The sequence below is a fragment of the Apaloderma vittatum genome, unplaced genomic scaffold (genome assembly GCF_000703405.1).
Source record: "Apaloderma vittatum isolate BGI_N311 unplaced genomic scaffold, ASM70340v1 scaffold27014, whole genome shotgun sequence".
NCBI lineage: Eukaryota > Metazoa > Chordata > Aves > Trogoniformes > Trogonidae > Apaloderma > Apaloderma vittatum.
In genome coordinates this window covers 17,318-31,109 of record NW_009711491.1, presented here as the reverse complement: position 1 = coordinate 31,109, position 13,792 = coordinate 17,318, and the positions used below count along the sequence as shown (strand labels likewise).

Genomic DNA, 13,792 nt, shown 5'->3' with positions numbered 1-13,792 from the left:
GTTTTACTGGTGCCAGCTGCCATTAACCATCCTCTTCTTCCTCGGCAGGGACAGAGAAAGGGCCCAGTGAGGAGTCACGACATGAAGAAAAGCAGCTGGAGGGATCAGGTGAGTGTATGATAAATTCTGAGCATCGCCCATCATTGCAAGTTTTTGGAAGGATGGGTGAACCTGGATCTATTTTGGGTTGGGTTTCACAGGCTCCCTACATTATCAGCAAAATGTTCAGCTACTGAAAAACTCAGAAGGGCAACACCATGTTCCTGGGCTCTGTCCTCCCCTCTCTTGCCCGGATTTACTTTTTCCCCCGATTTGTTGCTAGCATAGCTCTGTGGCTGGTGCTTCATGGCCCTTCTTCACTTGAGGATGAGCTTGGAGGCAGCCGCTGGAGGACCAGCACCAATCTGGGAAATGGGAAGAGCATGTGGCCAGCTCTGCTGGGGGTCAGGGGCTGCTCACCTGTGTTGTGCGTTGCTTGCCCCAGAGGCATCAGCTTTCTCAGAGCATTTCTCCATTTTTCTTTTACATTTTTCTTTTTTTGCAGATGGTATAGGGGACGTTTTAAGTCATTTGAGGAAACAAGTTGAAATTTTGTTCAACACGAGATACGGTAAGATGGTCGTTAACACATGTTCATCATGCTGAGTGCCAGCCTCTGCTGTGGGGAGCTCCTAATTGCTCAGAGATGTCACCTACCACTTCCAAACCAGCAGCTGAGTAAAGGTGCAATCTGATTTGTTCATTCGCTGTCTGCTGGGCTTACAATTGTATTTGAAATCTCCGCGGGCCTTGTTATTGCAGCTCTTCTCCTTGGTTTCTTTGATGCCTTTGCATTGGCTGCAGCCCAGGAATTGCCATTGTGACCTTCAGCCTTCCTCCAGTGGAGGGAACGACTAAAATGATTCCCCCATCACTTGTTTGAAATACCAGAGAGGGTTTTTCCACCAACGGGGTCTTGGCATGGCTTGGGAAGGCTGGTGGAACCCTAGTGCCAGGAGCTGGCACTCAGCATGCTCGACTGCCCCCTTTTCAGAAAGGTTATTTAACCCAGAAAAAAATACAAGTGAGGTCACACTTAAGAGCTGGCAGAACCAGGACATCTGGCTCTGCCTGACAGTCCCTAAAAGCTGGGGGCAGAGCTGAGCTGCAGACCCTGGACTGCCAGAGCCCATCATGACCAGGGCAAGGGAGGAGGGCCGGGATGCTCTTGGGCAGGGTTGGGCACTGGAGGTGCAGCTGGAGCAGCCAGCAGAGCGATGGTCCTTGATGCACCCCACGCTTTAGGAACAAACTGAGATTCCTTGCCCACACTCGTGCGATTTTTTTCCTGGATTTTCACCTCTGGCCAAGCAGCACTGTGTGGCACTGGCTGTTTGGTTGCTATTTGGCAATATTTAGTGGAGCAAGGGGAGCCCTTGCCATGCCAGGCTGCACAGGCTGGCAGGACACCCCCAAGCACAATCACTGTCCCCTCAGCTAGCAGAGGGGATGTCCGTGGAGATCTGGATGTGGGGTCCCAACAAATGGAAAAGCCAGTTCTGAATGGGACACCCCCACCAGGGACATTCCCACCAGGCACTGAGTGACAACAAACTCTCCATAAACCTCTTCAACCCCCTGACCCTGCCAACGCATCGTGTCACTGCTGCTTTGACCTGACCTGGAGGTCCGAGCAGACTAATGACATTTGGTCTCCATGCAGCGAAAGCCATAGGAATATCAGAGCCGGTCAAAGTTCCCTACTCCAAGTTCCTGATGTACCCTGAGGACCTGTTTGTTGTGGGCTTGCCAGAGGGCATCCTGCTGCGACGCCCCAACTGCTTTGGGATTGCCAAGCTCAAGAAGATCCTGCAAGCGAGCAACAACATCCAGTTTGTCATTAAAAGGTAAGGCAGGTGGAGTGGCTGTCCCTTGGGGAGGATGGTCCTGCTCGTTGCTCTGAGTGCTGTGCAGTGTCCTGGGAAACATCCATCACTTCATCACCTGCAATGAGTTTGCTTGATTAGAAGCAACCAAGGGTTGGTGTCTTGTTGGAGCCATCCCCAATGTTAGCATCTCTCTCTCGATGTCTTTTGGGTTTTTAACCCAACAGCAGGGAGCACCCAAGGGTGGGTAAAGGAGTCAGAGCCTTTGTCCTTCAGGGTGCCCAAATGTGGGGCGAGAAGAGGGGTTTTTCTGGCATCAGACCAGCAGCTCTCAGGCCAGCCTGACCACAATTTAGGGTTTCACCTGTCCCCATCCCAGACCCATGTCCCTGTGATGCCTCAGTCATCAGCATCACTCATAACAAGCCCTGCTATTGCCTCGCTGTGTGGTTTTAGCATTAGATAACCAAATGACAATTTTAGGGGCCAAGGTGCGTTGAAAGGAGCTGTGCATGGCTTCCCCCCTCGCCAAGAAACATGCAGGACCATGTCTCCTAAAAGTCTGTAGGAGCTGATTTAAGCTGCTCAGCCATCAGCAGCTTAACCTCATCCCAGAGAGATCACATCAGCTCACTAAAGAGTCTGCTGGCATGAAAATTACTTCCAACTTTGCCTGCTGCATTGCAGGAGCTTTAAAACTGCGTTAGCCCGACACGGGTGGTGGTTCGTGGCTGCAGGAGTGTTATCGTGGGGGATGCCGGAGGGCGGCAGGCTGTCGGTGGCTGGGAGCTCATGCCCGTGCTCTCTGCTTCTTGCTGTTTTCCAGACCAGAGCTGCTGGCGGAGGGTGTGAAGGAGCCGGCGTCGGACAGCCCGGCAGCCAAAGGTAGGCTGCGAGATGCCCGGCAGCCGGGCTGTTAAGGACTAGATGGGAGAGGAGCGAGAGCATTTTCCTACGGCACATCTCTTGCCTTCCCTCCTTGCCTTGTTTTTTGGGCTGGAAACCCCCTCCTGTGCATCCCCCCCAGCAGCACCACCAGTTCTAACTCCTCTTCTGCCCTCTGTCTCAGCCACCGGCGAGAGGGACTCAAGCGAGGCGCTGCTGGAGGATACTGTGAAGAGACAGGGCTTTCAAGGTGAGGGTCTGGCGGCATCTGGGGGAGGTTGAGGGAGAGTCTCTGGCTGCAGGGCAAACAGATGTGGGGAGGGAGCGGCCGTGGGGCATCAGGGCTGGGGGGGTTGGCAGAGGAGCAGGGCAAGGCAAGGATGCGAGGAGGAGGTGGGGTGTGGGGGTGGGCAGGACAGCCAGCCAGAAGAAAAGACGCACAGCCCAGGGTGGGCAGTCCCATAGGTCCAAGGAAGAGCACTCTGGATGGTGCCCTAATTAACCAGCTTTGCTTATCTCACCGTCTGACCTTGTGAGATGCATAATTAAGTCTTGCAAGCCTCAGGGTTTGCCTTTTCTTGGGCTTTTTCCACCTGGGTGATGTTTGTATAAATACCGGCGTGGACGTGCACTGGCAGCGGTGGCAGCCGCGTTGGAGGAAGAAGCCCTGGTGAGAAACCTGGGAGCTCGGGGACAAGTGCTGCCCCACTTGAGCATCCCTTTTCCTTGGGCCAAGGTTTGCAGAGAGGGATGGAGGCTTTTCAAAGGCTTTTGCTTTTCAGAGAGAGTTTGGAGTACATTTTATTTTAATGCTGGCAATTATCGCAACTGAATCTTCGATTTCATGCAGCTTTTATTCTTAGCAAACAGGCAGGGGAAGAAAAAAACATATTTCTGTTTAGATTATTTTTAAGGACTTTGAATGGCCCACTCCAGAGATTAGCTAATTGCAAGATAAGGACTTTCCTATAATTAGAAAATGGCATTACTTAAAAGTCACAGAGTGCCTTTTAATTTACCAGCAGAAGTCCATAATTGTTTCTTTATTTTACAGAAAATTATGATGCCAGGCTTTCTAGAATAGACATCGCTAACACGCTGCGGGAGCAAGTCCAGGACCTGTTCAATAAGAAATATGGTGAGAAATCACAGGGGCCTATTTGGTCTTATTCCCTCTTTGTCCCTTCCTAATTCTTTGCTCCCTGTCCCCTCCCTTCTCTCCCAACTCCTCCTTGCCAGGAGGCTTTCTCTCACCTCTCACTGGAGCAGCTGGCACCACTGAGGGCCAGGAGGGATCGGTGCCTCCGGGATTTGGGACCAGGCAGCTCCCACGCAGCATGGGGAGCATCCCGCAGCCCTTCCCACTGCCTGCCCTCCCTGCTCACGTTTTGGTGTTTGTTTTTTAATTTTAACCCCTAATCCACGAAGAACAACAATGGTAAATTTGTTAGCGGAGAATCGCAGAGCTGCGGGAGCGTGGGGGGCGCGGGGAGGTTGGGAAGGGAATAAGGAGGGGCTGTAGTGAGCACTGGCAGGAGTGTTGGGGGATGAGTCGATGCTGCTGCCCCTGTCCCCGGCGCACCTACCCGGGCTCCGCAGGGCACTGCCGCGTCCCGCCTGCCCCAGCATCTGTTCTTCACCAAGCGAGGCAGCGAAATGCTGTTATCCCCATTTTCTAAGAAGGGGTAAGACTTGTGCAAGTTCCCAGGTACCCGCAAGAGCAATTACTTGTGAGGAGATGTGTAGCCTTTGTCCTGCAGCCAAATCTGAGAGGGCCTGTACCTGTGGGGTTATCTCCAAATAATGTCCCAAAGCAAAAAGCAGTGGCTTTCCATCCCTCCCTCCCACTGCGCTGCCTGCTTGGCGCCTCTCCTCAGCCCCTCCAGCTCTGCTGCGCGTGCGTGGCTGCCTTGAGACCCCTCTGCTCCCATCGTGAAGGCAGCCTGAAAATGCTGGACCTTCATCTAATGCTTGACGTGGTGCCTCGAGCACCGTGCCGTGCTTTGGTGGGGCTGGGGATGGAGCCAGAGCCGTGGCATCCCTGGGGTACCGCACGCTTAACCGCTCCCTTCTCTCCCAGGTGAGGCCTTGGGGATCAAATACCCCGTGCAAGTGCCATACAAACGGATCAAGAGCAATCCCGGCTCAGTGATTATAGAGGGGCTGCCTCCCGGGATCCCCTTCAGAAAGCCGTGCACCTTCGGCTCGCAGAACCTGGAGAGGATATTGGCCGTCGCCGATAAAATCAAGTTTACCGTGACGAGGTAGGTGGCGAGAGGTGTGAGCCCCCTCGCTGAGCAGGTCGGGGAGAGGAGGGAGCTGACCTAAATGCACCCTCAGCTCTGGCAGCCCCATCGAGACGGTGCTGTAAACACTGCAAATGACACCAAGGCAGAAATTAAGTCAGCTAATGGTTCAACAGAAGGAGGGGACCAGAAAATAGAGACTCCTGCTCTTCCCTCCTGTCCGCTGCCCGTGGAGGTGAGGGGAAGGCACTGGCAGGAGAAAACAGTTCTTGGTGTGACGAAGGTGCTGGCAGAGTAATCCCTGCCCCTTTTCCAGGAGGCTTGAGACAGGACAAACATCTGGGCTGCGGGAGGATGCTTGGTCCGGGCGCGTTGGCTTCCCAGTGCCACTTCATTTTAAATCTCCTTTTTCTCCTTATTTTTCACAGGCCTTTTCAAGGACTCATCCCCAAACCCGGTAAGAGACGATGTCTTTTTGCCTAAGCAATGCATTGGCCGAGGGTTTATAGTGGTGGTCAGGGAGCTGTAAGCTGTGGATGGCAGGTGATAATTTTATTAGCTGGAGGAAGGTTGCCCCTGGCTTTCACATTCCTGGCCTTCCTACTTTGGTTTGTTGTTGTTTAGTGCATTTGCTGAAGTTCCCCTGACGGAGAGAGCTGGCCTCAGCATCACCCGCCGGTACTGCTGCTGTTGCCTGGAAATGATGGCATTTTTCAAGAGCTAATCTAGGGCAGTTCTGTATTTAAGAAAGCACCCACTTTCTTAAGCATTTTCCTAAAATAAGCAGGTGTTGCAATGAGCTGGCGGGTTTGGTGGCAAGGGAGGGTCGTAGGAAGGGGGTGATGAACTGCAGGGTCCACAGCAGGTTGCAGCAGCGTGGCAGTGAAAGCCTTCTCCAGCTCGTGGGCACCCCACGATGGGGCATACGTGGGAGGGGACAGGACGGGGTGTCTGGGGTGCGCTCCATACCCAGCTGCAGAAATCACCGTCCCGGAGCTGTGTCCTTCCCCGTGTGTCACTGCGGTAGCTCTGTCTCTCACTTCTAGGCTGCCTAGAAAAGAGAGCTTCTGTCAGAAACGTGGGTAAAAACCCGTCTCGGTTTTAAATGTCTTTAATTACAACTGTTGGAAGAGCACAGATGGGTGCGAAAGACGTTGTCGTCTTTATTGATGGCTTCCCGTTTCCTTGGCCAGCCTCCATGGGGATGGCACAATTTAGGGAAGACAAATACAGCAGAAAGGAAAACATTTATATGCCCTCATTGGGAACAGCAGAAAGGTGTTAGGTGCCCAAAAGGCATCTAACAGAAGCCGAGCTGAGAAATTCAGTCCAGGACATGATCCTTGTGTACGGCCCAGCCAAGGTGCCGGGGAGCTCCTCCGAGAGCCCCATGAACCTTGGCCTTTGCTTTCCTGTCTTTTGGTCCTGAGCTGCAAGGTGCCTGCTCGCATCAGCTGGACCCTCAGCGAGCCCTCAGTGAAATGCAAATTTTGCACGACTCTGGTTTTCCATGGAATTGCATGGCTCTAACGGCGGAGCGAGCCGAGGCTGCACCCACTCCTCCAGCTGCATCTTGTCTTCCCGTTCCTCTGCCGTAATCGGTAAAATTACATTAAGAGAGGCTGATCTGACACAAATCACACCACTAACAAAGGAGCGCATCAGAAAGCAAATACTTCAACCTGCCAGCTGGCTGGGAAATGCAGCCTGATATATAGAGATGTAGAAGAAATTGATTTTCTTTTTGATGCACAACATTATTTTTTTTCCTCCTTCTCCAGCTGAACGCTCCCACCATGAGCTGGCCCATGCTAGCACAAACCAAAGACATATTTTATTCTGTGTATTGTGGTACCTGAGCGGGCTCGGGAGGAGGTTGCAGCATCCCTGCTGGGCTCGGGGCTTCGGGCTCTCTCCTCCCATGGGGGTTTTAAATAAGAGCAGTTGCAGGTGAGGGGTTTTTCTTACTTGACATCTCAATTTGCTGTAGACTCTTTCATGTATTTTCTAGATATTTGGAGACAATTCCAGGTTTTATCGTTCCTTTCTAATAGTCAGGCTACCACCAGAATGTCTCCTCAAGCTGTTTGTATTTTGCCCCCCCTCCAAAATCCCCATTGACAGCAATTAGCCTCTCATCCGCTTTTCCACCCCGTTACACCAAAGGGGATGGTGGCAACACAATGCTACACTCACCGCCTCAGCCTTTATCGCTTTTCATCAGCCTTAACAAAATTGAACATTTCCAGCTAGCCATAGGTCATTAAAAAATTAAATTTAAGAGCATTCTTTTTACCTCGATCTTGCCTGGTAAAGTCCTGCTACACAAAACGAAGAGCAGCAACAGAAGTGCGTGCGAGGTGTTAAAAACAAAACAAATATCGGTGAAACCCGCTTTTATTTTGCAGAAGGGCATTAAATGAAAGCAATAGTTAGTCCCAAGCAGGATGGCATTGCAAAGGTCTCTAAAAGCTGGAAAGCCCAGGCTGTATAAATCCAAGGGAAGTTATGGGGTTTGTGGATCATTTTGGCCAAAAATTGCATGCAAAGTACACATTTTAAGGGAAAAGGCAAATTTGACATAGCTTTTTTAAATCCCTTTGGGGTGAGTGCAGCTGCCTTGTGGTTAGATTACGGGGTTTAATTTGATTTAAACAAGTTGTGCACCTCCTGCATTTTGCAAAGAGCATCCCAGATAACTGCTGGACCACGGCTTTGTTTTCTCTTTCTTTTGGGGACACCCATTTTTTAGGCATGACAGAAGCAGATAAAAGGGTTTCAATATCACCTGCACTTTTTTCTCAAGATAATCTGTAATTTCTGTGTTGAGATTTTATCTCCCTCTAATGGATCGGGGCAGGGGGTGAGGCTGCTGGAGCAGAGGCAGCTTTGGGGTGTGAGCTTGCAGGGATGCCCTTTGCAGAACAGGGTGGGGTTTTGGAGGAGAATGAGACCTTTTTTTTGGAAAACTAAAGCAGATGGTGCTCCCCAGTGCCCAGAGGAGGTCAGTGGCTGCAACTTGCCCCTTGCAGTGCGGATTTGCAGCCTGTCCAAGGTGGGACGATGGCCCCAGGCTCACCGGTGCCTCTGCCAGCACTTTACCCACAGGGTTCACCAGGGCTTCAACCCAGGAGCAGAAACTTCTGGGCATTCCGAGCTTTTCCTTTTGATTTCCAGTTTCTTTTCTCCCCATTGCTGGTCTCTGCTCTGTGATAAAAAAAAAGACCTTCAAAACCCCTTGTTGAAAGCAGAATGATCTTTTGGCATTAAAACAGAAGTGAGCGAGCAGGGGTGAAGCTCCAGCACTATAAACACAGTAGTTATCCTTCCTTTTCTTCTTTCCTGAGGCAAAGAGATACAAAACAGACTTAATTTGAGCCTTTGAAGAAAAAAAACCCAACTATCAAGCATAAGTAATCTAGCACACACACACAAAATCTTTCTGTATGTTAATTTTTGTGTGCTTTGATTGAAAACGTACAGCAGCTCCATCTGTCCTATTCCCCAAACTCCCTACCGCCCTGATAGATTATTTCCCATACTCCAATTAATAAAGTAGGGCAGGCAGTATTCTTTAATTAAAAAAACTACACATCCAGGCATCCTTTTTATATATTTTTTTTTGAATCACAAGAGCACAATCCTCCTCAAGACTTTGATGAGATGTGCCTCACGCTGGAAACTCCTAGCAAGAAAAATAAGAAAAGAGGAAAGCGCTTGATGGGGCAGTGATGGGAACTGAACATCTTGCTCCATCACCAGGTTGCTTTTTGAGGTCCAAGCCCTTTTCCCGTCACCCCTCAACCCCAACGTTTAACCCCCGTGGGAGTAGCCAGTTTATTTTTCCTTCTGATTTACCTTCCTGTTACCTGGGGTGAATTATTTTTTTAAGGTCCAGCTGGTCAGTGTTTCTAGCCTGAAGGTGAGCATGCAAGCAGGTAGCGTGAATAGCTGCGGCTCCTCAGAGCCTGTCGATAAGCGCCTCTGCGATTCCAATCGCCTTTTTCTTTGCCTGTTTTTGGTCTTTTTTTATTCCCTTTGCCTGCGTGTGTGGCATTCTCAGGCAGCACCGTCACCCAGCTCACTCCAGCTTGTGTTCACTTTGCTCTTGCCTCCCTCCTGCTCCCCGTCAGGCTCATACCCTGATGTGTCCTTCAGAGACTCCAGACCCTTCATTCTCCAGGGTGCTGGGTGCCTCTCCATCCCGGCAGTGGTCCGGCACTTAGGGATGGGCTCCGAACGTCACAGCGCAGCAGCCGTGAGCCTGGCGGGATGTCTCCCATGGTTAAGGCTGAGCAGCACATGCAGGTCCACCAGGACAAGAAATTTTGATTATCTTTCTTAACCAGCGTGATTTCATAGCGGTGCCTTGAGATCTTCACCTGAAATGCTGCAAATGCCTTTGAGTTGCCACCAACCACACAAAATTGAGTGCTGCCCTTCCTCAGCCTGACAGTGGAAAGATGCTGCTTTAGGCTTCTGTCCCTCGCTGCCTGCCCGCACTCCTCGCTGCCTTCCTCCTTGACGGGAGCTCTGCCAGGACCTCGGTTCCTCTTGACTTGGGCTCTAGCTTGGCATTCCCAGCGCCGGCACAGCCCAGCTGCCTCTCTTCCCCTTTGCATTGTGTACTTGCCTAAACATTTGTCTCTCTGGGTGTCTGCACGGGCAGAGTGTCACCCAGCCATTCAGGGGACCAGGCGACAGGCGGCATCGCTTATTTTCTTCCTGATTCCTGCTGCACGGCAGCGAGCGGTGGTGCCGCTGTTGCTCACGGCAGGATTTGTTTCCAGGAGGTGCAGGGTCGGGCTCAGCACCCCGGCTCCCCAAAGCCTTGGCACCTGCAGCTGCCCTCTGCAAAACCCGCTATTTCTGCCCCTTTGGTGCTGCTGAGCTGACACGCTCTCCTCGGGCTGGAGGCATGGGCAGAGCTCTGGTCTCCTGGGGGCTGCACTGGCTGCTTTCCTGCACCTGCTTGAAACATCTGATGCATATTTCGAGCTGCTTCAGATTGCTCATATCCCTGCTCAGCAAATTCGGACACGCACTCTTGCTCTCTCCCCTCTTCCCCTCTGGTTTGATGGTGCCCATGTGCTGCAATTTGGCAGCAGGAGCCTCCCTGGAGCCGTGACCCACAGTCCCCGTTCCCTCCCCATGGCTTCAGTGTGATGAGCTGCTTCATTCCACCTTTTACCCATCACACAGATCCTAGCCCTCACCCTGTCGCTGCTGCTTTTCCCCAGGAAATTAATTTCTTTTTTGATATCACTCGTCACTCTGGAGTCTGTGGCAAGCACCAGCCTCTCCTTAGGGATCCCCTTTTCCTCTCGCTCCCCCGCCCTGTTGCTGCAGAACTGACACAGTTTCCCTGTTTGCTTTTCATCTGCTTTAACCTCAGTTAATTTTTTTTTCTCCTCCGGTGCAGCTGCGTGGCATGGCCGCTGCTGCTTCGGCACGTGCCGTAAATGCTGCATTTTGGCTGCGTGGCCGTGGGCACACGTGGACCTCGAGCTGCCCAGGAGCACGGTGTCGCTCGGGGAATGCTCGTGGGCTCAAACACATCCCAAACCGGGTCCCTGGTGTGCAGTGGAGAGCCTGACTACCCTGTCTGGCTGTTATTTAGCTACCAAAAGCCCCTCAGAGCCAAGGGGCTGTGGGACCGGAGGAATTGAAGCTGCCAGGGAAAGTGTCATCCTGGGTTTTTGCTTTTGTTTGTGACCAAGAAACCAAGCTGCAGCACTCATGGCTCTCTTTTTCTTTCTCTCTCTCTCTCTCTCTCTCTTTTTTTTTTTTTTTCTGTGTGTGTGTCTTCTTTTAACTTGCGCTGTAGCCCCTAGACGGATAACATCATTGGAAAAAGCCTACGCTGCCTTGAATGGTACGTAGCTCAGTTGATGCATCGTAGATGGTAGCAGACAAGAAATGCACTTGCGTTTAATATGGGAATGAAAATGTCTTAAACCCCCAAATTTCAGGTATTTTTTTTTCCTCTCTGCTCTGTTTCCCTGTGATACCAAGAACTGAATGATGCAGGATGTGTTTAACAGTATTTTATTGTTATTAATCGTCTCTGCGTTTCTAAGCACTGTTGCTGCATTTGGGCATCGGTGCCAGTTCTGCTCCAGACAAACAAACCTGCCATGTTATCCTCAGCTCATCCATGTGCCCGAGCAACTAATTTGTTAAAAAATCCATTTGCTGTTCACAAGCAGAGCTTGCACAGATTTGGGTTGGGTGGTTTTTTTTGCTTTGCTCCAACGCATACTCTGGGCCAAGGTGGATGTGTAGTCCTTTGGGCTTTGGGGATTTAACATATATACAGATTTACGGGAATAAAGACGAGCTTGCCTGCCTGCCTGTGGGTGAGCCAGGGCACGGCGTGTCTCTGGCAGCTCCAGCCTTAGCCCCATCAGCTGGGATTCTGGCCGCGTGTGTAGACGTTAATTGCCTGCTCCCATGAATTTGTAGCTCCGCTTTGAAAACGAGCATATGTTGAGCTAATTCTAACTGTATGTGAACCCTCAGTTACTGTGGAATAGCCTCGCTGAAGTCAGTGGGTTTAGTCTGGATTTAGACAGGGCTGGAGCTGAACTGTAGCCGTAGAAGCTGGAAGCGGGGAAAGGCGTCTGATTATCCTCTTAAGACTGAGGGCCAGCTCCCGGCTGCTGTAGGCAGCCCGACATGGCTGGGCTTGCCTGAAGAAGGGGCCTGAGCTGCTCTCCTGGCAGGATGTGTTGGGCAGTGACTGGTTTCCTGGAGAAATGGGCCTCGCGCCGGCTCGTGGGATAATGGGAGGTTGTTGCCCGTGGCCGGGGGCAGGACACGCATCGCCCGGAGCCGTGCTGCAGCTTCACCACCCGCACTGGTGCTCTGCACATGGTATCATGAACCCAGGCAGACACTTATTTATCCCTGGGATACCTTGGATTTGGTTTTGTCATGGTTTTTTTTTTAAAGTCACTGGAAGAGCAGCCGGTAGGTTTGATCCTGTTGACCTAAAGAACCACTAAATAAGCCTTGTTTTTTCTGAAAGAAATGTCGAGCTCTCACAAGTCTCTAAGGTCCCTTCCAGTCTATGCCATTCTATGATTATGATTATGATTAAGTCCTGTTGGAAAAGAGCGCATGGTGCAGGTCCCTGAGGAGCGGTGCTGCTGGCTGGAGCCTCCTCTCTGGCTTCTCTGTTGTGCATGCTCAGTTCCAGGTTTTTTCATGGCATTTGCTTGTGTCCTTGGGTGGGAATTTGGGAGTCCTGCCCACCCCAATGTGGACAGTACCCCCTTGGGATCTTGTTTCTTGCACTCGAGTCGCTGGGGGCGTGAGTGGAAAAGAAAGAGCTACTGCAGTTTTCAGTCCCAGAGAATTAAACGAGTGAGAACACTTAATTTCAGTGTTTCTTTGTCTGCTACCATCTACACATCCATACGGGTGTGTATATACAGCCCAGAAACTGAGCATCAGTGACAAGGAAGTCACAGAGGGACCCCACAGGGTTTGCCCCCGCCGCGGCCTCGGGAGCGGCACCGCAAGGCAAGGTCTTGGCTGTCAAAATCAGAGCTCCTTGGCGATGTTTATTTGAGTTTTCTTCTGTTTTATTTATTTTTTGTTCCGTCCCTTTCAAGATGCTTTGTCGCTGTTTCTGGATTCGAAGCACAGTTTGACCCTGAGGTTCCTTCGCAGAAATGTCTCCCTTTTTTGGTTTCCTAGTTATATCCAGAAAAAAATGTTTTCCTGGTAGAGAAGAGGGTTTTTTGAGGCCGTACCCTGCAGTAGCAGGGTGCAGAGATTTCAGGGTGCCAGCTTCTTTCCAGGACCCTCAGCAGCAGGCTGTGATTTCTGCTGGGGGTGCTGAGCGCCGGGGCCCCGTGCGGGGCAGCAGGGACTCGCGTCAGGTTTTCAGCTCGTGTTTAAAACAAAACTGGAAGCCACATGTTTACTTAAAATCAGAATCGAAACCACGGGGAAGGTTCATTCTGTTGGTACTTTATACCTGTGGTGTGAAAGAGCATCAAAGCAGAGGCTGGTACTGACCCCAGGTGATTTTCCTGAAGCCCCCTGGGGATGCTGAAAAGCCGGGGGGAAAAAAATTCTACTGACATAGACATGTCAATCGAAATGAGAGAATGGAGGAGAAACTGTTTGGCACGATGAGGATAATTAAAAAAGCTAGTAAAGCCAAGCTGATTATATGGCATATTATAAAACAATACTGTACTTAGGAGCCAGACTATAAAAGTGCTATCTCATTCCTTGATATCACTTGTGGGAGCGTTCGTGGCACCGAGGGCCTGAGTCTCCATTGCTTTGCATATTTTGCAGTCGTTTCCAGCGCTGCGAAGTGGATGTAAAATGCTCTCAGCCGTGGCAGCATGTGGCAAATGCAGATTTGGCAGCATTTTATTGCTACTTTGCACGGCTCTAAAGGGCGACGCGAGGTGCAAGTGCCGAGCAGCCGCCCCTGAGGTGTCCCCACGCCACGCTGGGGCAGAGGGATGGAGAAGCGGCTGCGCGTTGTGACAGTGGGATGAGTTTTCCAGGGGGTCAGAGAGAAATGGGGTGTGTTATTCCCTCTCCTTTTTTTTTTTTTTTTGTTTGCTTTGCAGATGAAGACGATGCCAACAGGCTCGGAGAGAAGGTGATTCTCCGAGAGCAAGTGAAAGAGCTTTTCAATGAAAAATACGGTGAGTCTACCATCTGCACGCATGGCCAAACGGGTTTGGTTTTGCTGACAGCAGCCGTAGTTAAAATTAATTCGACCGAAGGCCTCTATTTATAGGCTGAGCACACGGGAGCCTGCTG

General features: G+C 51.1%; 1 protein-coding gene across 1 annotated transcript in view; it reads left to right on the top strand.

The window, feature by feature from the left end:
- GTF2IRD1 (GTF2I repeat domain containing 1) overlaps positions 1-13,792 on the top strand; it is a 41,812-nt gene that overhangs the window by 23,635 nt on the left and 4,385 nt on the right. The window contains exons 14-22 of the mRNA XM_009867667.1: positions 55-108; positions 554-610; positions 1,703-1,886; positions 2,692-2,750; positions 2,935-3,000; positions 3,805-3,888; positions 4,831-5,014; positions 5,425-5,453; positions 13,597-13,674. Of these exons, the coding sequence (XP_009865969.1) occupies positions 55-108; positions 554-610; positions 1,703-1,886; positions 2,692-2,750; positions 2,935-3,000; positions 3,805-3,888; positions 4,831-5,014; positions 5,425-5,453; positions 13,597-13,674 (795 nt within the window). The remainder of the gene's footprint in view (positions 1-54; positions 109-553; positions 611-1,702; positions 1,887-2,691; positions 2,751-2,934; positions 3,001-3,804; positions 3,889-4,830; positions 5,015-5,424; positions 5,454-13,596; positions 13,675-13,792) is intronic.